At 43.3% G+C, this 26,277-nt stretch overlaps 1 protein-coding gene and 1 long non-coding RNA gene across 4 annotated transcripts in view; one reads left to right on the top strand and one right to left on the bottom strand.

Annotated features, from left to right (window-relative positions):
* Window positions 1-25,416, top strand: part of LOC137630641 (uncharacterized) — an 87,664-nt gene extending 62,248 nt beyond the window's left edge. Inside the window, exon 3 of the long non-coding RNA XR_011041744.1 lies at window positions 25,267-25,416. This is a non-coding gene — a long non-coding RNA (uncharacterized lncRNA). The remainder of the gene's footprint in view (window positions 1-25,266) is intronic.
* The window catches only part of LOC137630640 (uncharacterized), a 154,037-nt gene that overhangs the window by 10,670 nt on the left and 117,090 nt on the right, over window positions 1-26,277 (bottom strand). For all 3 annotated transcript variants that reach the window (XM_068362250.1, XM_068362252.1, XM_068362251.1), the window contains exon 24: window positions 25,198-25,437. In XM_068362250.1, coding sequence (XP_068218351.1) covers window positions 25,198-25,437 — 240 coding nt within the window. The remainder of the gene's footprint in view (window positions 1-25,197; window positions 25,438-26,277) is intronic.

The raw sequence follows: 26,277 nt of genomic DNA, 5'->3' as shown, positions 1-26,277 counted from the left end.
CCACTCAATGAGAGACAGCGAGTCAGCCATTGGCACTGGAGATGAGCGTATGTCCTCCCACTTTGAATGCTGATGCAACACAGCAAACACAGAAAATCTGGCCTGCCCATCAACACGTTGGGGCTGCAGCTTCATGTGGAAAAAGTAGTTTTTTCACATATCCATTTAACACTACGCGCATCATGAATCAAGTGTGTAAGGGGCCCTAATGTTTAATTCAGATACAAAATCTTTATTAACCTTCAATCTCTCCAATCAATGGATATGTTTTTAGAATTTTCAGTCGTAATGATCACTGAACCCTAGAAAGTGCTTTCTCAAAGTCAATGAAATAAACAAACATTTCATTAACATTTAGAACTTTTTCTTGCATCATCCTCATACAGCCAATTGCCTCTTGTGTTCCACAATCTGATATAAATTGAAATTGGTCTTTTCCAATATATTCTTCAGCTTTTGCTTTTAACCTTTCTGCTAATATTCTAAGCATTATTTTTTATGCATGACTAATGAAGAGGACCTTTGCATCAATCTTTATGCATTACTAATGAAGAGGATCTTTGCGTCAATTTTTATGCATTACAAATGAAGAGGACCTTTGCGTCAATAGGTGTAGGAGGATATGATTATGAATTAAGCCTTATTGTTCTATGTTCTGGGAACTTAGTTTCTTAGGGAAGGCAATCATGGAGATTTTTGTGTTATCTTCTGGCCAGTCTCCACTCTTATAAATCATGTGGCATAATAGTTTGCCCTTCTTTGGCATATCCTTTAATGACTAGTTGCATTTCTCTCATATTACCACAGGGGCCTTCTTGTATGAATCACAATGCCAATACCTTTGTTTTCTGCCAATCCATTCTAGGGGACCTTGGGTGAAGAGTACTTTGAATTTGCCACCTAATTTTATAGCGGTACTATATGTCTACATTTAAAACCCAATTGGTGGTGTTTGAAAAGTTGTAGAGAGATCGGACACACAAGTATTTGTCAGTTATGTCCTGCTGACCAGACCATTCCTCTAAGATCCAAGTAAAGTACAAACTAATATAAATAATGCAGGTTATCCAACCCAGGTAAAACATGGCCTACAGTGTAATGTAGGTTATCCACATCAACAAAATTAATTTCTTAGAATTAGTAAGTTCTCTCCACTATCTCATGATCTGTCTTTATCAATACCATTTTTTCCATGATGATTTGGAAACACTTGTCTTCTTCATGCTGCCTACTATTCTAACAAAACTTTCTTCCTTCCCTCTCATTCCATGTACATTCTAGGCATGGTTTGGGCCTTGAGAGTGAGTCTTTACTATCACTGACAGTCAAGTCATTATATTGCTCTAAATGAATACATGAGACTTGATATTGAGAGTAGCCGAGTGTAATGAACTCTTTTACAAACTAAATTTGTTCTCTATCTATGATTTTTTAGTTTTGCTCATTCCCAATCTTTTTAACCAAATTTCCTACTAGGTATTATCACTTTTCCATGGTAGGTCTATTTCTATGCTGGGGCCAAAATGGGGTTGAAGTCCCCAACCTTCTTCCCAGGTAGATTAATTTTAATATTTTGATTTTGTGTATCATCATTGTACTATTAAATTGTGATCTCAGTATCTGTTGTTCTTTCTTATAGTACATACTTACATATACCAAGGCACTTCCCCCAATTTTGGGGGGTAGCCGACATCAAACAAATGTAACAAAAAAGGGGACCTCTCCTCTCTACTCTTTCTTATAGTGCTTTGTATTAAATGTGTTTGGCATTTATACTGTAATTGTATTTCTGTGTAGACACTATAGATATTGCCCACAGTGAAGTGTAAATATGGAAAGTTCAAAAGAACCTTTTTCATTAATAAGTTTTTAATATTAGGAGAATATATGACGAGGTGAAATATTATTTGTATCTCTCAGTGCATAACAAATAAATGATAGAATATTCAAAATTTCCTGGCTGTATTTATATATAATGGATAGAGTTTGGGGCATCGACAGGTCGGGGTTTGTTTGTCACTCTCCAGTGTATTAAGATATCTGGTCATACATTATTGGCCAGATAGTCTTGGTACAGTATGTCCCACTGAAATCTTTGCAGTGACTATACATGAGCATTTAGAAATAACTTGTTCATCTCTGCAGAATTAAAAGTACCTATGTTTGATTTGGTACTTGGTGTTGTGTAATAATTTAGTTAAGGCATTCTATATTGCCTTTATTTCAAGGTGACATGTTATTCCTTCCATGCTTCAGGTGTCTGTCACTTTCTTGTACTGATTCTAAAACAAATTCTGTGGTTTAATCCAAAGTGTCTAGACGAGTAATTAAATTATTGGCTTCATAATAAAACTACAAATTTTTAAATATAAATTTGTAATTTTTTTTCTCTAGGTATACAAACCAGTCCTATTTATGAGTCTACTCCCAAGTCGTTTTGAGACGAATAGAAAAGAAAGTGCCTTACTGGCAACTGTATACGGTTACCAACCATTTCTCCACGCTGGGTAGTGCGGTCCTGGCCTCTTCTCATTATCGTTAAGATTTGAGGGGTGAATGAGGCAGTCATTTGGATAAAAGACATGTTTGTATAACTAGGAAAAATATAGTTTTAAAAATTGAGTTGTTCCTATGCAGTTACAAATGTCTGAATCATTTATGTAAGAAGTCTTCCTAAGGTGGGAGGAAGTCTCCATTATATATGGGTATGTATCTAGCTCTTGATTAATGATACATTACCATGAGATTCAAAACTGGCTCATAAAGAGGCAAGGTTGATAGGACAGCCTCAAAATGCAAGTTAGTGACCTGACAAGAGTAAATATTCTGGTATGAACAATATTGTATCTAGAAAATCTTAATAAAATTTGTCCCATTAACACCGAGTTACAAACAAAAGTTTGATTATTCTTCAGAGTAAAGTTACTCCAAAGTGAGGGAAAGATTTAGAAGGAAGTGAAGAAAAACACTTTCATTTTTCACACCCTTTAAAGGTAAAGGTGTCCACTTCCAGTTGAAGTATCATCAGAATAGATAATCAAAGAGAACGTCAGCTGGGCAAGCCCAACTCCACCACTGTGGTATCCAAACACAGCAGTGGCCTCCCAAGTAAACAGCTTCAACTTACAGTCCCAGGCTGGGATCGACGTGCTGCCATGCAAATGCTTGGACAATACGTTAACACTGTACTGTACTAACCAGAAAACATAACTGACAATGTGACAATAGGTCAATTGTCCTACCAGAGTTTGGCCTAGATTATTTGTTGTCGTGTAACAATAGGCCCCATAGAAAAAGTATCCAGTGATCTATAGTCTATTTTATTTAGCCGTGCATATTTGCACTTGACTCACAGGTGTGCCCTTTTAGCTCGGAAAGGTTCCTGATACCTGATTGGTCGGAAGTATTTTTGTCCGAACACCTTCATTGTTCTCAAATAATTACCAAGTAATGTGAATCGAAACTTATTTACTAACCTATATTTCTCCATCAGATATATGTTTTGTCAATAAACAATGTGAAAGAATAAATATATTATAAAGTATCGTCATGGTAAGTCTAAATTTAATAAAATAATGCGCCGAAGTCAACGACAGCAGCTTACTTTCGGATGCACGATTTGTAATTTTGTAATTTTTCACATATTTTAACACAAATTGGGATAAATTACACTCAGCATAAGTTAAACATGATATTATAAACTTTCTCTGAATACCAGAATTTACCAAAAACATGGAATTAATAAAACCCGATATTTGTGAAAACTTGCGGGGAGGTAAAAGAACAGCCTGCCAGCTTGGCGGGAAAACAATCCCCGCTGACTTTCATACAGTCATTGCATCATCTTCTTAATTTATGTAAGTGTTGAAATCAATGTTATGTTATTGAGATTACTTTGAGGGCTATATTTGCAAAAAGAAAATGTCCATGCTTCTTTTCGTAGGAGCACACTAATAAAAGAATTATATTTCGGAGAAATTAACTCTTTCATATAAGTTACAGCAGACAATGCGGAATAAACAAACTTTTCATTTTCCCATTCTGTGTTCTGTTCAGGACTAATATAATGTTAACACAAGTTTCTGCGGATATTTTGAAAAGTTAAAGAATAAACCTCTACGACAAAATTAGCAACCACTTTCTATACAGACATACATCATAGGCCTACATAGACCTAGCCTAACTTATATCAAGCATCCGCTACTGTTTACTGGTACTTCTTATCTTAAAGAGTTAAGCAAAATTTAGTGTAGTTGTAAAAAAGTTATGTTAAGGTAAGACTTTATTCACAGGGTTTGCTTTATGCAGTGCAAGCATGACAACATCCGCTGTCCATAGTACTGCAGACTCCTGCTCTCAACACTCCCGAGGCACCAAGCTCACCAGTCAAAGCCGGAATATGGTTATAAGTGTCTTCAAGTTCATCGCTCAGGGAGGATGGTATGAGACGATGACCGATGTTTTAACAAACACCGCAGTTGCAACAGGCGTCTCAATGCGAATGGTTCAACACCTCAAACAATTGAATATGACATTATGTGATGGTATATTTCGCTCACCTAAACCCAAAAAGAGAACATCTACAGTTGTGGATCAGGTTGACAATTTTGACAGGGAATGTATAAAGAGAGAGATCCTTTCTTTTTATGAGAGGAGAACTACCCACGATATCCTCCTTGTTAGAAAGAATAAAAGAGCCTCCTGTAAATTTCAGAGGTTCAAGGAGTTCTCTATATAAATTAGTTAGAATTATGGGATTTAGGTTTAGAAAAGTTATGAGTGGGAGAAAATTCTTAATGGAGAGAAGTGACATTGTTAATGCCAGGAATAAATATCTTAGAGAAATAAAAAGAAACAGAGAAAGTATAAACCCCAGACCAGAAGTATATCTAGACGAGACTTGGGTAAACCAAAATCTTAGCATAGAACGGTGTTGGACAAATAAAGACGGAACAGTAGGACCTAAGCTAAAATCTGGGAAAGGAGCAAGGTTTATAATGATACATGCTGGGGGTATTCATGGTTTTATAGATGGAGCCTTTCTTATGTTCAAGTCAAAAAATGGAGCAAAGGGGGATTATCATGACTCCGTGGATTGTAAAACATTTGAATTTTGGTTTGAAAATCAGCTTCTTCCTAACATAAATAATCAGTCCATAATCATTATGGATAATGCTCCATATCACTCTAAAATATTAAACAAAGTTCCCACAATTAGCAACAAAAAGTGCCAAATACTTTAGTGGTAAGAGTCAAATAAGATTGATCATGATCCTGCTATTACAAAACTAGAACTGCACAAGATATGCAAGCTTCATAAGGAAAGAGAAATATATGAAATAGATCAAATAGCTGCTAATCACGGCCACAGAGTACTAAGATTGCCACCCTATCACTGCATGTTCAATCCAATAGAACTAATTTGGGCCCCAAGTAAAAACAGAAATTAAAAAAGGGAATTCTCATATTAGCCAGTCTTTGAAAAATGTTGAAAAAATTACGCAAGAAGCAATTAATCATGTAACCCCACAGCACTGGCAAAATGCTATGAGGCATGCGAGGAAAATTGAAACTGACTATCGAGCCAAGGATGCGGCTCTTGACCATTTGCTTCATCAATTCATAATTAATATAGAGTCCGATGAAAGCATGAGTGAAGATGAAATGTGTGTATAGATAAAAATAGTTCCATTTGATTATGTGGGATTATATAAATAACATTCTTTAATTCATTATTGTTATTTTTATTTAACCACCATTAGATAAATATTAGAACAATTTAATGTTGTTTTATGTTTTGTATATATTAGTATTGTTGTGTGTATTTTGACTTTCAACATTGTAAACAAATTAATTTTGATTTAGATAAGGTGGACATAATTAGGTAGTATTTTTTCTTAATAATGGTATCTATATTTCTGTTTATGATTTTGACTTCATATGCAAATTGTAAAATATGTTTTGTACCTTACGTCAGTATGTAAATAATAATAACAACATAAATTATATGCTGTGTAGCAAGTAGGCCTATAGCCTATTTTGTAAACCTGTTCAGTAGCTCACATTAAATCAAATGAAATTAAGCAAAGTATTTTTTTTTTCTATTCCCGCCTCTACACTATTTTAATGAGACTAGCACGCGCTTCCCTTCAGCCAACATTTTCCACAGATGATAAGAAATAAGGAATCATAGTGCGGATATCCCTCATATGAAAGAAGGGATATCGGGGAAAATAGATAGATATTAGGTTAGGAACAGGAATGTGGGAAAATACTGAGCAAAATATAATGAAGAGAGAAATTGCAATACTATTTAAACTGAAAGGAATAGACTGAACCATAATACCAAAAAAAAAAAAAAAAAAAAAACTGCATCTATGAAAGTCAGCGGGGATTGTTTTCCCGCCAAGCTGGCAGGCTGTTCATTTACCTCCCCGCAAGTTTTCACAAATATCGGGTTTTATTAATTCCATGTTTTTGGTAAATTCTGGTATTCAGAGAAAGTTTATAATAACATGTTTAACTTATGCTGAGTGTAATTTATCCCAATTTGTGTTAAAATATGTGAAAAATTACAAAATTACAAATCGTGCATCCGAAAGTAAGCTGCTGTCGTTAACTTCGGCGCATTATTTTATTAAATTTAGACTTACCATGACGATACTTTATAATATATTTATTCTTTCACATTGTTTATTGACAAAACATATATCTGATGGAGAAATATAGGTTAGTAAATAAGTTTCGATTCACATTACTTGGTAATTATTTGAGAGCAATGAAGGTGTTCGGATAAAAATACTTCCGACCAAACAGGTATCAGGAACCTTTCCGAGCTAAAAGGGCACACCTGTGAGTCAAGTGCAAATATGCACGGCTAAATAAAATAGACTATAGGGGTACATTCCTTTTAATCAGAGGGATGTGAAGGTAATCTGTTTCTTCCAGACACCTGCACTAAGGACTTGAGCCACCAAGTGGTTTTTTTCAGAATGCTAAGGTTGCAGCAAGACCACAGATATAATGAGCTCTAGGGGGCCCCTGGCAATGCTTCTCCTGAGGATTTATAGGTTCAGAAGATAATTTCATGCACCAAAAGGAGATCGTGTTCTTTGATATCTTCTTATTGGTGGATCCTGGTCTCGAAAACAGTATCGAGATTTTCTGTCGATAACGGGCAGTTCTCTCAAGATATCTCGGGACCATTCTCACAAAACGGTATAAGGTTATCCAGATCATCAATTACCACAGTGATAGCCCAGATGGTAAGAGTCGAATCTGGTGATGTTAAGGGATGGGTTCAGAGTCTGCCATGAACTCTGGAATGTAGTAAGAAAATGGCGTTCTCAACAAATGGGAGTGTGATGTAAGACGAGCCCTGACGTTTTTGCTCCACTTTTTTCACTGAAGCCAGGGCTGAGATGATGACTGTCTTCAGAGTCAGATCTCGGTCCAAGTCATTATTTAAGGGCTCACAAGGTGCCATCTTAAGAGATTGTCGTTCTTCTGATTTCTCTGAAATTTAGAAAATTCCAGTCTGGCTTAGCTACTCTCTCAATAGTTTAAGGGTTAGGTATATGAGGACTAATTATAGTATGTGCAGACCTAGGAACAGTATGTTTTACCAATTTATTTTCCCTAGAAAAATGATTAAATTCTGAACAAGTTGAAGCTCCTGAGCTAGAGGGTACCTAATTTCCAGCTGAAGTTGAAAAAGGAGCATGGTCATGAGGTGCATCAGTGCGAGTATGTACTTGGGCCGTAGCACAATTAGGTCATACATCAGAGTGAAGGTGCATTGAGATGGCAGTGCGTTTGGTTTGCATTCACTGCAAAGTCAGCATGTAATCGTGGGAGGATATTTACACGTATGGGTGAAATACTTGGAGCTGAAAAGCTCGTAGAAACTGTGATAATTCTCACTGCCAAATATCAAAAATTTTAAGTAATTTTTATTTTTCCTAACATACTTACCGAGAACTACTTTCTTAGGAGTCACTGGTGATCTCCTCTCCATCGACCAGAGTTTTGAGTAAGTTACCCTCCCACTCCGCGCTCTAAGTAGCCTTACCCCCGGCATCAAGGAATGTGCCCCGAGGGTAGGATTAAGGTAGGTCGCTTGCTTGCTGGGTCACCTTCCTCATTAAGTTCTATTGAATTAGCATAATGCTAGCAAGGGAAGAGAGGCACTCGGGGAAGGAAGGGAGTGCCATTACCCGAAAGTAGTTCTCGGTAAGTATGTTAGGAAAAATAAAAATTACTTAAAATTTTTGATTTGTTCCAACACGAATACTTACCTCGAACTATTTTCTTAGGAGACTTACACTTTAGGAGGAGGGAGTGCTATTCTGACCCACTGACCCAGCCGTGGAGGCCAAGAGGCCTCTGGATAACGGGACCTACTAGAGAGCGGAAGCGAGGGTAACTACACAAAAATTCACGTTAGTGTCTAAGTACTCACCCTTTGAAAAACTTCTTTTGACGTTCCTCCTCGAAGCGTAGCCGTGAAGAATGTGTTATTTTCTGGGAACAGACGGTACTCCCGAAGAGGCAAGTAAGCAACTGGGTAGGAGGTAGGAAACCGCACTTGTGCCTACCGGTCGCTAGTCTTGAATGCGCCTGGGGTTTTACCGTTACACCGCTTGGAGGGCGGAGATGACTGTTCCCATGGAGAACCCGTCCAAGGATTTTCTTGAGTAGTCCTTGAGGTAGTGGGCAGTAAAGGTTGACTGGTTCGACCAAGTACCTGCTCGCAGGATTTGCCCTACTGCCATGTTTTTCTCAAAGGCTAAGGAGGTGCTCAGGCCCCTGATGTCATGAGGTCTGGGAGTGCCTGGCACTGCCATGCCATCCTCCTTGTAGGTTCTGGCGATAACCTGTCTCAACCAGAAGGAGATGGTGTTTTTGGAAACTTGTTTCTTATTAATACCTGTGGAAACGAAGAGGCTCTTGATGCCTGGTCGGAGATGCGCTGTCCTTTCCAGGTATTTCCTAATTGTTTGCACTGGGCACAATTTTAAGTCTTCTGCATTGCCTGTCTTAGGGATGGCAGGAATTGAGAAACCTTCAAACCTCGGGTCCCAGACTGCTGGGTTCTGAGTCTTGGCCACAAAAGAAGGCACGAACTTGAAGGATACTTCTTTCCACCCCTTTGAGTGAGAGACGTCGTATGACAGTCCATGGATCTCTCCCTCTCTCTTAGCGAACGCCAAGGCCAGCAAGAAGACGGCCTTGAGGGTGAGATCTTTGTCTACGATATCCTTCAAGGGTTCAAAGGGGGGACGACACAGCATCTTCAGGACCTTGGCTAAGTCCCACTGGGGCACCCTCCTCGCCTGAGGGGGGCAAGACTGCTCGAAGCTTTTGACAAGCATCGCTATGTGTCTCGAAGCCCCCAGGTCGATGCCCTTCAGGAGGAAGACTTGGCCTAAGGCAGCCCGAACCCCTTTTATGGCTGGAATTGACATTCCTACTTTGTCCCTAAGAAACACCAGAAAATCTGCTATGTCTGGGACAGAGGGCTTAAGAGGTCTAATGTGCCTCTCAGAGCACCACTTCGTGAAGGAGGCCCATTTTGCCTGGTATATCGCGGCTGACGACTTTCTCAGGTATAGAGACATTCTCTTAGCCGTGGAGGGAGAATAACCTTCCTTCTTCAGGAGCCGCTGGATAGTCTCCAGGTGTGAAGACGAAGGGAGAGTGGGTTGTCGTGGAGCTTGAGAAAGTGAGGCTGGTGCAGAAGGTCTGACCTGGCGGGTAGAGGCCACGGCGGTTGACTCGTTAGGTCTTTTAGGTCTGCGAATCACTCCCTCTCCGGCCACCAGGGCGCTACCAAAGTCATCCTTAGGTTTCGGGCGGCCCTTACTCTGTTGAGCACCTGTCTTATCAACGTGAAAGGGGGAAAAGCGTACACATCCAGATTGTCCCACTTGTGCTGAAAGGCGTCTTCTAAGGCTGCTTTCGGGTCTGGTACAGGGGAGCAATAGACTGGGAGTTGGGCGTTGAGTTTCGTTGCAAAGAGGTCCATCACCGGGGAACCCCAACGCTGAATGATGAGCCTGGCTACTTCTGGGAGAAGGGACCACTCTGTCCCTACTATCTGGCCCATTCTGCTGAGGCCGTCGGCCAGAACGTTTTTCTTCCCGGGAATGAACCTTGCTAACAACACCACGTGATTTTCCTCTGCCCAATTCAGAATCTCTATGGTGAGATCGCACAACTCCCTCGATTTCAAGCCTCCCTGCTTCTTTATGTATGCTACTACCGTGGCGTTGTCGCACATCAACGCCACGGTGTTTCCCTTTAGCAGACTTGCGAAGTGTAAGCACGCCTTCTGGACTGCTTTCAACTCCAGGATATTGATGTGGAGTTGCTTTTCCCCTTCCAACCAGGTACCTCGTGCCGTTCCGTCGAGGAGATGGGCTCCCCATCCTTGGTTGGAGGCGTCTGTGAACATTAGTAATTCTGGAGGGCTGGTCCCCAAGGGCATCCCCTTGAGGGAGTTCGACTGGCAGTGCCACCATTCCAGGGAGGGTCTCGTGTCTGGAAGGACTGGAATTAGCACTTGTTGTGAGTCCGTCTGGCACCAGAGGTTCTTGAGATTCCATTGGATGGATCTGAGCTTTATCCTCCCTTGGGGAACTAGTTTCTCCAATGAGACCAGGTGGCCTATCAGCCTCTGCCAGTCTTTCGCTCTCCTGGGTTGTTCTGACAGGAACGGCTGAATGATGTGCCTGAGGTTCCTTATCCTGTCCTCCGAAGGGAAAACTTTTCCTTGAATGGTGTCCAATGTCATCCCCAAGTAGTTCATTCTGGTGGACGGGGATAGATTTGACTTCTTTGGGTTGATGACAATCCCCAGATCTCTGCAAAACTGGAGGAGACTTCTCCCTTGTTCCTCCAAGAGGGCCTTTGAGGCGGAAAGGAGCAACCAGTCGTCCAGGTATCTGATAAGGCGGATGCCTCGTTCGTGAGCCCACACCGAGACAGTCGTGAAGACTCTCGTGAACACCTGGGGCGCTGTTGACAGACCGAAGCAAAGAGTCCTGAATTGCAGGATCTGGGAACCCCATTTCACCCGGAGGAACTTCCGACTCGAGGGGTGGATCGGAATTTGGAAGTATGCGTCCTTGAGGTCGACGGTCATCATAAAATCTTTCTCCCTCAAGGACAGCAGGACTAACTTTGGAGTGTCCATCTTGAAGTCCGTCTTCTTGACAAACTTGTTGAGAGCTGACAGATCTATAACCGGTCTCCACCCCCCCGTCGCTTTCTCTACCAGGAACAGGCGACTGTAGAAACCTGGCCCTGGGAGAGGAACTCTTCCATGGTGCCCTTTTCTAACATGGAGGATACCTCCTCTTGAAGGGCGGTCCTCTTTAACGTATCTTTGGGAGCTAGCCATTCCGTCCGGTTGGCCGGAATAAGAGGGGGTGGATTCGTCAGGAACGGGAGTCTGTAGCCCTCCTTTAGGACGGACACTGTACAAGGCTCTGCCCCTTGAGCCTTCCATGCTTGCCAATGTTGTCTGAGGCATCCCCCAACCCAAGGCTTGGGCGGGGATAGGGGGCCTCCCATTCTACCTTCTTCTAGAGGGGCGGCCTGATCTGCCTCTCCTAGAAGCGGAGTAACCCGACCTGAAGGAGCTTGAGGGCGCTGCAGCTCCCCTGCGGGAGGGTTGCGGCGTTGAGGACCAGGAGGAAGAGGGGGCCTCTCTCCTCGTAGCGCTGGAAGAAGCTTGGGGCGTCGCGGCGCTATCCGAGACGGACCTCTTGTATGGAGGTCTCCTAGAAGTTGCCGGTCTGGTGACGTTGGCCTCCTTCTTTTTCGAGACCTTTTCCATTATGGTCTCTAGCTCTTTCAGAGGAAACAGAGACTCTCCCCATAGGGGCAGGCTGCGAATTGCTCGCGCCTCCCTGTCCGGTACCTTCCGAGACACTTTCGTAAGAACAGTGTCTCGCTTACGGAGAACCCAGTTGGCTGTAAGGGCGAGAGACTGATAGGTTAGGAACTTGAGGGTTTTACCCCCGGAGGTAATGAGGTCCCTCATTAGGCCTTGCTGATCAGGGTCCTCGGGGTCGAAGGAGGCTTGAACACCCACCAACGTAGAAGCCCACCAGTCCAGCCAAGAGGAGATGTTAACTAAGTCTCGCGACATCTCTTCCATCATGGAGGCCTCTGCTGGTGAGAAACAGACTGGGGCCGAAGAGGCTCTGTCGTCTGAGACGCCTTGACTCAGAATGTCCACGGCCGTTTCCACTTTACAAGGACCTGGGCGACGTCCTTCGGGCACATAGACCTTCCCTTGGGCTTTGAGGCCCTGGAGCAATTTAGAGGTACTCTGGGTCTTGGGAGCCTCGGCATTGCTGACCACTACTTTGTCAATGTACTCTTGCCCTAGAACTAGATCTCGGGCCAGAGGGAGTGCTAGGGATGACTTAGGTTGGGAGGGAGTTTGCATGATTCTCAGCAGGCTTGACCTCCAGGAATCTCCATCTGTAGCTGCAGGTTCTGCTATTTCGTGGTGCCTTCTGATCAAGCTAACCACTCTCCTGTAGGCGGAGTCCTCTGTCGGGGAGCCCTCCCCTCCGTCAGCCGAGGTCTCGGCCTGGGGCGGGGGAGCCGGTTTACCGGGCACGCCGACTGGACGCCTAGCCCTTGGGGCCAGGGGCGCCGTCCTGCCGAGGTACTGGACCTCATCTGCGGGTAAGACCGCACTAGGGGCTTGGGATAGTGTAGGCACCGCTGGTTCAGCGGGGACTCCCGTATGCCCGAAGGCTCTGGGTGCTGAGAGCGCGGTTCCCGTGGGCTGACCCGACAGCGGGAACCGTTCCTTCCGACCTGAAGGCCGCACCATCTGGGCTGGTTCGGCCCGGCTGCCTGGTAAGAAGCGCGTTTCCCCCGGCTGGGCGGGGTGAACCGGAGACCTCGAGGACTTATGCTTAATCGAGAGGTCTTTCCTGCGAGCCAGGTCGCGAGGGTCAAGGCTGTGCTTGGAGGGCGGCCGCCTTGGGACTGGTGGTCCGGGGAACGAAGCACCTTCGATTCCCGCGACGATACGTAGATCCAGGCGCCACCGGGAGATACACTTCTCCTATACTTACGGCTCGGGGAGCGGGAGCGCTTTCTGCTATAACGAGATCTCGACCGGGAACGCTCGCTCCTGGACCGCTCCCTCCGACGGCGGTGTTTCACCCTGACCTCTTCCTCTGACGAGGAATAGACGTCCGATGAGCCAGACGACACTGTGTTCACCACGTGTCGGCTGGTAGCGGGGACTGCGGGGTACTACTTCGGGCGTTGAATGCCAGAGGTCGAGGGTTGGAGGAAGTCATCGGGGACTTCCGTGGGGAGGGTTGGGAACGACTCAAACCGTTCCATGCCCGGGAGCCAGGGATCCAGGGTCACATCCATCCTCAGGGGTGACCTACCCGGCGTCTTCGGGAGCCTCCAGCCGAAGGCATCGTTACCTGAAGGTCGAACTTTCCTCTGGTTGTCTCCCCCTAAAAAGGAACCAGAAGCACAGGCCCACGAGGGCGGCGGTGACACCGAGACCGCGTTACTACCCCACAAGGGGTCATCGGAGGAAGCGTGCCCCCCAAGCACAAGGGCCGACTCTCCGGACGCACTACTGGGTCCTTCACTAGCCCTAGAGGGGCCCGCTATTGGCACTGCACTAACACTGGGCTCCTGGGAAAGGACGCCTTGTTCATCCCCTACTCTGTGTAGGGGATGGTGAAACCGAGGCCCCGTCGGACCGCTCACTGGGTGACGGTATCGGCGAGGAAAAACTAATTTTCCTGGGGGAACGTTTCGCTGATTTCCTCTTTTTGGTACCGTAGCGTACACACTGTATATCGCTCCAGTCTACACACTCGGGGCACGTGTCTGCTGACGAGCAAACTTTTCCCCTACAGGAGGAACAAAGGGAGTGAGGATCCACTTCGGGCTTGGAGAGGAACGCTCCACACGATTTCCCGGCTCTAGGCCCAGGACAACGGCGAATTTGCTCCATAACGCACACAACGCACGACACAAGCACTAAGGAAATCAATTAAAACACTGGGTAAGCACACGGTTGAAAGGTAAACGCACAGGAACACTTGGGAAAGCACACTGGAAAACGCAAGTTGCCACGCTGGGAACACGTGGGACACAGAACGCACACAAAGGATCGACGGAGATACGAGAGCGAGGTTGTGAACGCCTCGCGACCAGAGAACTTAATGAGGAAGGTGACGCAGCAAGCAAGCGACCTACCTTAATCCTACCCTCTGGGCACATTCCTTGATGCCGGGGGTAAGGCTACTTAGAGCGCGGAGTGGGGGGGTAACTTACTCAAAACTCTGGTCGATGGAGAGGAGATCACCAGTGACTCCTAAGAAAGTAGTTCGAGGTAAGTACCTAAGAAAGTAGTTCGAGGTAAGTATTCGCGTTGGAACAACTGTAAATTAGAATCTGTCCTAGACATGACTGTAGATGTTCAGACACTACCCGAGTTTTCTTGGGCGAACCAAGTACACCTTTCTGGAGAAGAATAATGTCGAGGTCTTCTCAGTGTACCAGTCGGAGAATGTACCTTCCGAGAGGTCAGCCTCGTAGGGAGAGAGATAATGTTGTCATTCACCAAGACAAAAGGTGTTTTCAATTGTGAATGAGGAAATATTTTCAATACTTTGACAGAGGATCCTCCAAATAAGAGAAATTGTCTTGATTTTGAAAATCTGAAAGGTATGGTGTTTGCCACGGAGCACGAACTAAAGATATCTGTATAGGCTCTAAATTCATGTTCACTATGCCCAATGGGCAACAAAATGCCAACACTTTTCACTAATCTGAAAAAAGCTATTAAGGACATCATCCTCAGTTACTGGAATTACAGGGAACTCTATTAAAGGGAAATTGGAGCGAGAGATCATGCGTCACATGAAGTTTTGGTTTCTTGCCCTCGAGAGGAAGAAGTGGAAGGTGATCAATCTCGCTTAGCCTTCTTCTTGCTGCAGTCAAGATACTTACTTTTTTCCCTGACAGGGTGGCCATTCTCTACAAAAATTATGTGGTAAATCAAAAGAACACAGCTTAATATTTAAGTTCGGCCATGATGGGTGTGGATCTACCTCAACTAGGCTCATGAACTTAACATGGGCTTCCTTCAAGGCCGGGATAAGTCTCCATACTACCTGAAAAACAACTTGTATTCACAAAGCACACTGAAAAAGAGAGAGTATTGAAAAGGAAAAGGACCTCTTGTAAACCCTGCAAGAATTGTAGCTTGTTACGGAGAATCAACAATGACCAGGAGAATGTGTGAGGCTGGACCTCACTAGCCAGCGTGGAAATAATGACCGGTAACCATATGCAGTTGCCAATTCATAGCAAAATGACTAAGATTGGATTATAAAATTTAGGCCACAGGCCAAAGCACTGGGGCATAAAACGCCATTCAGCTCTTTAATATACAAATTAATCAACCGTATCTGTACATGAAGGAGTGAAGGTAAAAGTGGAAGAGAAAAAGAGGGCTTTTGAAGAATGGCTACAGAGTAATAATGTAGAGAAGTATGAAAAATATAAAGAGAAAAATGTGAAGTAAAGCGCAAGGTACGTGAGGCAAAGAGGGCAGCTGACCTGAGGTGTGGTCAGGGATTGGGTCATTCATATGAAGAGAATAAGAAGAAGTTTTGGAAAGAAGTAAAAAGAGAGTAAGGAAGGCTGGCTCAAGAATTGAAGAGACAGTGAAAGATGGAAATGGAAGGTTGTTAAAAGGAGAGGAGGCAAGGAAAAGATGGGCGGAATATTTTGAAAGTTTACTGAATGTTGAGGATAATAGGGAGGCAGATATAATTGCTATTGCAGGTGTTGAGGTGCCAGTGATGGGAGATGAGAATGAGAGAGAGATTACAATAGATGAAGTGAGGAGAGCACTAAATGAAACGAGAGTAGGAAAAGCGTCTGGTATGGATGGTGTGAGAGCTGAGATGTTGAAGGAAGGGGGTGTGACTGTACTTGAATGGTTGGTGAGATTGTTTAATATGGGTTTTGTATTGTCAAAGGTACCAGTAGATTGGGTTTGTGCATGTATTGTACCACTATATAAGGGTAAGGGAGATGTGCATGAGTGTTGTAATTCAAGAGGTATTAGGTTGTTAAGCGTAGTTGGAAAAGTGTATGGTAGAGTAATGATTAATAGGATCAAGGATAAAACAGAGAATGCAATCTTAGAAGTACAGGGTGGTTTTAGAAGAGGTAGGGGTTGTATGAATCAGATTTTTACAGTAAGGCAGATATGCGAGAAATATTTAGCAAAAGGTAAGGAGGTGTATGTTGCGTTTATGGATCTGGAGAAAGCGTATGATAGAGTTGATAGGGAAGCAATGTGTTATGTGATGAGGTTATATGGAGTTGGTGGAAGGTTGTTGCAAGCAGTGAAGTTTCTACAAAGGTAGTAAAGCATGTGTTAGGATAGGAAATGAAGTGAGTGATTGGTTTCCGGTGAGAGTGGGGCTGAGACAGGGAGGTGTGATGTCTCCGTGGTTGTTTAACTTGTATGTTGATGGAGTGGTGAGAGAGGTGAATGCTCGAGTGCTTGGACGAGGTTTAAAACTGGTAGACAAGAATGACCATGAATGGGAGGTAAATCAGTTGTTGTTTGCGGATGATACTGTACTGGTTGCAGACACAGAAGGGAAGCTTGGCCGATTAGTGACAGAATTTGGAAGTGTGTGTAGAGAAGGAAGTTGAGAGTTAATGTGGGTAAGAGTAAGGTTATGAGATGTACGAGAAGGGAAGGTGGTGCAAGGTTGAATGTCATGTTGAATGGAGAGTTACTTGAGGAGGTGGATCAGTTTAAGTACTTGGGGTCTGTTGTTGCAGCAAATGGTGGAGTGGAAGCAGATGTACGTCAGAGAGTGAATGAAGGTTGCAAAGTGTTGGGGGCAGTTAAGGGAGTAGTAAAAAATAGAGGGTTGGGCATGAATGTAAAGAGAGTTCTATATGAGAAAGTGATTGTACCAACTGTGATGTATGGATCGGAGTTGTGGGGAATGAAATTGATGGAGAGACAGAAATTGCATGTGTTTGAGATGAAGTGTCTAAGAAGTATAGCTGGTATATCTCGAGTAGATAGGGTTAGGAACGAAGTGGTGAGAGTGAGAACGGGTGTAAGAAATGAGTTAGCAACTAGAGTGGATATGAATGTGTTGAGGTGGTTTGGCCATGTTGAGAGAATGGAAAATGACTGTCTGCTAAAGGTGATGAATGCAAGAGTTGATGGGAGAAGTACAAGAGGAAGGCCAAGGTTTGGGTGGGTGGATGGATGGAGTGAAGGAAGCTCTGGGTGATAGGAGGATAGATGTGAGAGGGGCAAGAGAGCGTGCTAGAAATAGGAATGAATGGCGAGCGATTGTGACGCAGTTCCGGTAGGCCCTGCTGCTTCCTCCGATGCCTTAGATGACCGCGGAGGTAGCAGCAGTAGGGGATTCAGCATTATGAAGCTTCATCTGTAGTGGATAATGTGGGAGGGTGGGCTGTGGCACCCTAGCAGTACCAGCTGAACTCGGTTGAGTCCCTTGTTAGGCTGGGAGGAACGTAGAGGTCCCCTTTTTTTTGTTTTGTTTCATTTGTTGATGTCGGCTTTCCCCCAAAACTGGGGGAAGTGCCTTGGTATATGTATGTATGATCTGTACACTCGCACCATTTGGTATCATTTCAAACTATAAAATCAATCACAACACTTTGGTACAATAACATCTAAATGTGAAATAAGAAGGGATTAAAGAATTAATTAATAAAATTAAATAAAGCTTGGATAAAATGTTATTTTTATTAATAAAATAAATTTTTGAATATACTTACCCAGTGATTATATAAGCTGCAGCTCTGCTGCCCGACAGAAAAACTCTACGTTCAAAATACGCCAGCGATCGCTATGCAGGTAGGGGGTGTACATCAACAGCGCCATCTGTCGAGCAGGTACTCAGTACTCAATGTAAACACAGAACCAATTTTCTCCTCGGTCCACTGGGTCTCTATTGGGGAGGAAGGGAGGGTCCTTTAATATATAATCACCGGGTAAGTATATTCAAAAATTTATTTTATTAATAAAAATAACATTTTTCAATATTAAACTTAGCCGGTGATTATATAAGCTGATTCACACCCAGGGGGGTGGGTAGAGACCAGCATTACTTGTTTACATTATTATGAGCTAAGTATTTTGTATTTCATTTTAGCAGTTATTTAAAATAACAAACATAAAATAAATAAGTACCTGGTAAGGAAGTCGACTTGAACAATTACTCTGCCTTTTTAAGTACGTCTTCCTTACGGAGCCTCGCGATCCTCTTAGGATGCTGAGCGACCCCTAGGATCTGAAGTATCAAGGGTTGCAACCCATACAACAGGACCTCATCAAAACCTCTAATCTAGGCGCTTATCAAGAAATGACTTTCACCACCCGCCAAATCAAGTAGGATGCGAAAGGCTTCTTAGCCTTCCGGACAACCCAAAAACAATAATAAAACATTTCAAGAGAAAGATTAAAAAGGTTATGGAATTAGGGAATTGTAGTGGTTGAGCCCTCACCCACTACTGCACTCGTAGCTACGAATGGTCCCAGAGTGTAGCAGTTCTCGTAAAGAGACTGGACATTCTTAAGATAAAAAGACGCGAACACTGACTTGCTTTTCCAATAGGTTGCGTCGATTATACTTTGCAGAGATCTATTTTGTTTAAAGGCCACGGAAGTTGCGACAGCTCTAACTTCGTGTGTCCTTACCTTCAGCAAAGCTTGGTCTTCCTCATTCAGATGGGAATGAGCTTCTCGTATTAACAGTCTGATAAAATAGGATAAAGCATTCTTTGACATAGGCAAAGATGGTTTCTTAACTGAACACCATAAAGCTTCAGACGGGCCTCGTAAAGGTTTAGTTCGTTTTAAATAGAACTTAAGAGCTCTTACAGGACATAAGACTCTTTCTAGTTCATTTCCAACCATACGATAAGTTTGGAATATCGAACGATATTGGCCAAGGCCGAGAAGGCAGCTCGTTTTTGGCTAGAAAGCCAAGTTGTAGAACATGTAGCCGTTTCGGATGAGAATCCGATGTTCTTGCTGAAGGCATGAATCTCACTGACTCTTTTAGCTGTGGCTAAGCATACCAGGAAAAGAGTCTTTAAGGTGAGATCTTTCAGGGAGGCTGATTATAGCGGTTCGAACCTGTCTGACATAAGGAATCTTAGTACCACGTCTAAATTCCAACCAGGTGTAACCAAACGACGCTCCTTCGTGGTCTCAAAAGACTTAAGGAGGTCCTGTAGATCTTTATTGTTGGAAAGATCTAAGCCTCTGTGACTGAAGACTGATGCCAACATGTTTCTGTAACCCTTGATAGTGGGAGCTGAAAGAGATCGTTCTTTCCTCAGATATAAGTAAGTCAGCTATTTGAGTTACAGAGGTACTGGTCGAGGATACGGATACTGACTTGCACCAGTTTCGGAAGATTTCCCACTTCGATTGGTAGACTCTAAGGGTGGATGTTCTCCTTGCTCTAGCAATCGCTCTGGCTGCCTCCTTCGAAAAGCCTCTAGCTCTCGAGAGTCTTCCGATAGTCTGAAGGCAGTCAGACGAAGAGCGTGGAGGCCTTGGTGTACCTTCTTTACGCGTGGCTGACTTAGAAGGTCCACCCTTAGGGGAAGTGTTCTGGGAACGTCTACTAGCCATCGAAGTACCTCGGTGAACCATTCTCTCGCGGGCCAGAGGGAAGCAACTAGCGTCAACCTTGTCCCTTCGTGAGAGGCGAACTTCTGCAGTACCTTGTTGACAATCTTGAACGGAGGGAATGCATATAGATCTAGATGTGACCGATCTATTAGAAAGGCATCTATATGAACTGCTGCTGGGTCCGGGATTGGTGAGCAAAATATTGGGAGCCTCTTGGTCATCGAGGTTGCAAAGAGATCTATGGTTGGCTGGCCCCAGGTGGCCCAAAGTCTCTTGCATACATCCTTGTGGAGGGTCCATTCTGTTGGAATTATTAGTCCCTTCCGACTGAGACAATCTGCCATGACATTCAAGTTGCCTTGGATGAACCTCGTTACTAGTGATATGTTTAGACCTTTTGACCAGGTGAGGAGGTCCCTTGCGATCTCGTACAACGTCAGAGAGTAGGTCCCTCCTTGCTTGGAGATGTACGCCAAAGCCGTGGTGTTGTCCGAGTTCACCTCCACCACTTTGCCTTGAAGGAGAGACCTGAAGCTTTTCCAGGTCAGACGTACTGCCAGTAGCTCCTTGCAGTTGAAATGCATTGTCCTTTGACTCAGAGTTCCATAATCCCGAGCATTCCCGACCGTCTAATGTCGCACCCCAGCCTACGTCCGATGCGTCCGAGAAGAGAACGTGGTTGGGAGTCTGAACAGTCAGGGGAAGACCCTCTCTAAGGTTGATAGTCCTTTCACCAAGTCAGACAAGACTTTATCTTTCCGGAAACCGGGATCGAGACCGCTTCTAGCGTCTTGTCCTTTTTCCAGTGAAAAGCTAGATGGTATAGAAGAGGACGGAGGTGTAGTCTTCCTAGTGACACAAATTGATCCACGGATGACAGTGTCCCTACCAGACTCATCCACAGCCTGACTGAGCAGCGTTCCTTCTTCAGCATCTTCTGGATGGATAGCAGGGCTGGGGGCTGATCGTCTTGTTCAGCAACGTCCTCATCAGAGGGTTCCTCATCCGAAACTGATGAGGAAACGGCAACGGAGTGGGCAACGTCTGACTCGCTGAATCCGGTCGCACTGGTGGATGCGTGACGGAGCCGGACGCAATATCATGGAACTGCTGCACAGTCTGTGAACTGTCAACAACCATGGGTGCGCGAGGAAGTACAGCGTCAACCCGAAACTGTCTAGACCGTCTGGGTTGTGCAGTCAACACCCTACCGGGTTGCTGAGGTTGACGCACTGTGTCACAACATGTCACCTCTGCTGGTTGTTGAACGTCCTGAACGTCAACAACCACCTACCGAGCGTCGCTTAACGTCAACGTGCGACTGGCAACCCACACTGGGTCGCATCGGTGGAGGAACCACCTCAACTGGCAGACGCGAGTAGGTTACCTCAGCGTCAACAGGCGCACAACCGACTGGTTGGAAGGTTGTTGGCCAGAAGGAGGAACTACCTCAACTGGCAGACGCGAGTAGGTTACCTCAGCGTCAACAGGGCGCACAACCGACCGGTTGGAAGGTTGTTGGCCAGAAGGTTTCTTCTCCGCATTTAAGTCCTCTATCAAGGACGCAAGCTTGGACTGCATGGCTTGCAGCAAAGCCCATTTAGGGTCTACTGGAGCAGGTGTGGCAACAGACGGGGTTAGCGACTGAGGCGGAAACCGTTTACCATCCCTGAAAGCCTTGTTATGTGTGACATAATAGTACAGCAAAACTTCAAAGGCTTGACAAAAGCTGAAAAGTTGACCTGTAAACAACTTGGAGTGTCTCCTGGCTAGGCGCCAGGGCGAGTCTACCAGAAATTGAGAAGTCTATCTGGGCAGAGGCATGAACTCCCAAGCCGAGAAACTTCTCTCGTGTCATTATCAGACTCTCGCTCTATAAGCCAGTTTAAAAGAAGGGAAATCAAAGGCTGTATCCCTAAAATCTCCTCCTGGTGCAAAAACCAGTCGCCCTAGCCCAACGTAACGCTCTCTAGGAGAGCGAGAGAGCACTAGCTTAAAAACAACGGCTTCGAAGTAGCTAGGCCTAGTGTAAGTTCTGACGTTTAGGGCAAACGAGGAGCAGCAGTTACAAGATCCGGACGAAGATCCTTAAAAAAAATCATCATGATTTAATTAAAGTCCATAGGAGGCTAAGCAGCTTAAGGCTCCTCTCCATCTGACAGAGTCCTCAAGGGAATATCAGTAGGAGGGAGAACAGCAACTTCCTCATCTACAGGAACCTTGTCCGATAAAAGCTAGGTTACCTCAGTGAGTCTCTCACTGGAGCATTAGTAGCAGACCAGAAGGCAACGTCATGTAACTGCTTGACAGTCTGTGAACTGTCAACAACTGAACTGTCAACCACAACAGGTGCGTGAGGACGTACAGTGTCCACTCGAGACTGCTTTGACTGTCTAGACTGAGCAGTCAAAACAACACTAGAATGCGGAGGTTGACGCACCGCGTCAAAACAAAACAACTTAGACTGTTGTTGTACCTCGCGAACGTCAACGGAAGGTTCCGTGCGTCGCTGAACGTCAACATGCGGCTGCAGGGTACACTGGAACGCATGGGTGGCGGGACTCTCTCAGCTGGAGTGCGGCAGAAGGTCGCCTCAGCGTCCACAGGACGCACAACCGTGGTTGGTTGTAGGCTAGAGGTTGGTGTCAACCTTCTCCGCACGAAAGTCCTGCATCAATGACGTTAACTGAGACTGCATGGTCTGCAGCAAAGACCACTTAGGGTCTACAAGAGCAGGTGCGGCAACAGACGGTGTGACTGCCTGATGCGGTACCGCTTTGCCTCTCTTAGGAGGTGAGCAGTCGTCGGAAGACTGCAGCGAGTCCGAACTGACCCAGTGGCTACAACTGGGCCGTTGGACTTGCGCGTAAGGGACCGACTTGCGCTTAATAAGCCGCGAGACCTTGGTCCATGGTTTCTTACGAGAAACCTCTTCCGCAGACGAGAAATAAATGGGCTCTCTCGTCTTTGTGTGGGTGGGGCGATCTTGGGTAGATACGCCCGAAACCACGGAGGGAAAAACGTCTGTTCGTTGATCAAGGCCTCTCGAACCCATAAGTCGTTCGACATTACTTCTCCCCTGGGCTTGGGAGCTTGCAAGAGGTCCCGGACTAGGTGAACGACAGGCACGAACAGACGAACCCTCGAACGCAACACTGTAACACTTTGCGCATATCACTTTATCGATTTTCTGTTTTGCACTTATTTCACTGAAATCGAAACTTTTACTGATTTCTACCTGAAACACTCAATTCTACCCTTCATTAAAAGGTAGTAATTGCGAAATCAGTCGTATAATGCAGCTCATTAATACTAGCAAAAAACAGAAAACATATATAAAGATAAAAAATTCAGTGGCTGGGAAAGAGACTAAACACTAGTTCAAATAAACTACGTTTACAATCTCTCACCGCACATAGCCTGGGGACGAGAATAAAAAACTAAAAACGTTTTACCTTCCTCCCCGTACAGAGACTAGGGACGAGAGTAACACGAGAACAACGTTACCCGCTTGAACGGAACGTTTTCTCTCCTCTCTCTCCCTCCGTCTCTATCTCTCTCTCTCTTTCTCTCTTGATTTCGCACCTAAGAGAAGAGCCCAATTATATACCGTCAAAAAAACATGTTATTTGACTAAAGGAAAAAACTGAAAGGTTTTCCAAATAAAAAGTTCCTTTAATTTAGAATTTAAAACATTTAAGCTAAGAAAGAATGAACAAAACGTCAGAATCGATTTACTCTTACTGCAAAGTGAAACCGTGATACACTCTCTCTCTATCGTAACGATAGAGCGCATGTTGAACGTCCTGAACGTCAACAACTGCGTAGTCTAAAAAACTAAACGTTAGTTCATCTTTGAAAACAGTACGAAGACTATCAAAGAAATTCTTTCATAAAACATTAAATTTAAAAAGTTTTAAATTCTTTAAAGGCTAAATACGATATAACGGGCTCAACGTTGATTAACTTCGGTTCCAAGTTAGGACCGCCTACTATCAGGAAAGGTCGCATATAAACAAAACATAAAAATTTATTTTTATATGTTTATAATAAATGGAAAGTTAATCGAAGAGGCCTAATAAAGGCGGAGAGATATAAAATATATAGATCTATAACGTGTTAAGCAAAATTACTAAAAACCTAAACACACTTCCGTCTAAGGGAAGGGTCGGCCATTTAAAAGTGAAAGAGAGTCCATACTCTCCTTGTCACCATAATTAAATCTATCCAAAACGAGTTCTATCTCTCTCTTCAAGTTTTGAGATGAAGATAAAACACCTGCATAGCGAAAGCTCAAAACTAGAAATGTGTACTTCACCAAAATATGTGAAAACCAATCCAGTAAGCAATAGCGAATTTAGTAGGTCTTGCCGGTGGCACGACAGAGAGAAAATTGGTTCTGTGTTTACATTGAGTACTGAGTACCTGCTCGACAGATGGCGCTGTTGATGTACACCCCCTACCTGCATAGCGATCGCTGGCGTATTTTGAACGTAGAGTTTTTCTGTCGGGCAGCAGAGCTGCAGCTTATATAATCACCGGCTAAGTTTAATATTGAAAAATCCAATATTCTGTAGAAATTTTTCAAGCTCTAGGTATTAAATTTTCACCCAGTATTTCTCCCAAAGGTTTGTTCTGGAGTACATGTCCTACTCCGATGATTTAAAAAAAAAAAAAGGACAAAGAGGCTGTCTCCCCCACTCTTCATTAAATAACTGGTTGGTCAATAAGCAGCCTGGTTAAAATGTCACCCCTACTACTTGTAATTCTACAAGATGACAATTTATCCACAGAAGGAATGATTTGTTTAAATATTTTACTAGTCATAAAACCCGTATAAATGACTCAAAAATATGTATCTGCGCAGGAACAAACACGTTTATCGAGCCTAAGAAGGTGGTTAGTGAAAAATCTCTAATTTCTGTAAAATTATTTAAATGTTCATTGAAACCTTCGATCCCAGGGACAGTGGTGTTTGGATAATAAAAAATGAGCTACATTTAAAAAAAAATCGTGTATAATTTCAATGAACTCAGGCGTATACAATACAAAACTAGACAGCAATGTATGTAATTTTTTGACTACTCAACTCCTTCAAATTCTGTAATTTTCACGATTGTCTGTCAAAGCCTACAGAAAGTAATGAATGCTGGGAAATAAAATGCCCATTTACTATCGAATGCATTATATATGTGTACAGTACAAAGTACTTTAGAGATTATTTAAGTATTTAAAGTACTTTATTTTAAATTTATGTATTTGGCTATTTCGAGTCAATAATTGTTATTTTACAAGCCTTTATCCATGATTTTAGGATGTCATTTTACACAACTTCATTAAATGATATATTTTCAGTTTAGGTCAATATATTCTAAACATAAGAATTTTCCTTTAATTTTAAAATAAAAATAAAATTTCAACTAAATAGTATCTAAATTCAAATATTAATAAAATTTACTGGTCAACCACTAACTCACCATTATCATCTTCATCTACATCCATACTCATGGTCATAAAGTGAGTCATATCAAATGAGTGTTCCGCAGATTCTTGTGAAGCTGGTGCAGGTGTGACGCTTCCAGGCAGCATTCTACTCAACCCTAGGGTCGATAATGCCAGTGCACTAGGAGTCATTGGATCACCACGGTATACCATTGCATCCAGCATTGATGGGTAAGCTGACATACGACCACCCTCACACAGTGCAAGATGTCGAGCTGTTGACAGACAACATATTTATAAAATGCAGAATCTTCTTGTCATGAATATGAAAGGTACTAACTTTGGTAGGTCTTAGCTGATAATCAATGGCAGAAAAAAAATGAAAAAAATTCAAGACAATTTCATAGAACAACAATTAATAGCTAGAATACAGTAGAATATGAGAGTGTAGCTGACTGTCCAAAACAGCTGGAAAATTGTAATATTTATAGTTTATACGTGTTTTGAAAAGGGATGGAAGAAAAATTAAAAAAATTATATCTGGAAAAAGCAGGGTGAGAGCTATAGAAACCTCTAGTATTATTGTAGAAAAAGTGATGTTTACCTTAAATAAAACAAATATTAAACATACACATATAATAAACAGATATTCATTATCTGTTCAACTCATTAACCAAATGCATTTTAATCGATGAAAGGTTACACATTAACATTTTTCCTTTTTCTCACACTTATTCTGCATTTTAATTGATGAAAGGTTACACATTAACATTTTTCCTTTTTCTCACACTTATTCTGCATTTTAATCGATGAAAGGTTACACATTAACATTTTTCCTTTATCTCACTTATTGTAAGGGGCAGAAAAAATCTTATTACTATACTTTACAGTTTGTCTAATGCTAGACAGCCACACAACTCAAGACTCAAAAGGAATAACATTTAAATTTTAATCATTCAATTAGTTTTCAAAAATGACAAACTTGTGACGGAGTTTGTATTTTTCCTAACATACAAACCCGAATTCTTTACTATAGGAGATATTCTAGCGTGAGCTGGAAAATACGGCAGAAAAACCTTAACAAGGTCGTTAACGACCGGGCAGGTAGTTACCCA

Source organism: Palaemon carinicauda, chromosome 38 (genome assembly GCF_036898095.1).
Source record: "Palaemon carinicauda isolate YSFRI2023 chromosome 38, ASM3689809v2, whole genome shotgun sequence".
Taxonomy (NCBI): Eukaryota; Metazoa; Arthropoda; class Malacostraca; order Decapoda; family Palaemonidae; genus Palaemon; species Palaemon carinicauda.
The sequence above is the reverse complement of the archived record's forward strand: the minus strand, read 5'-3'. Positions and strand labels throughout refer to the sequence as shown.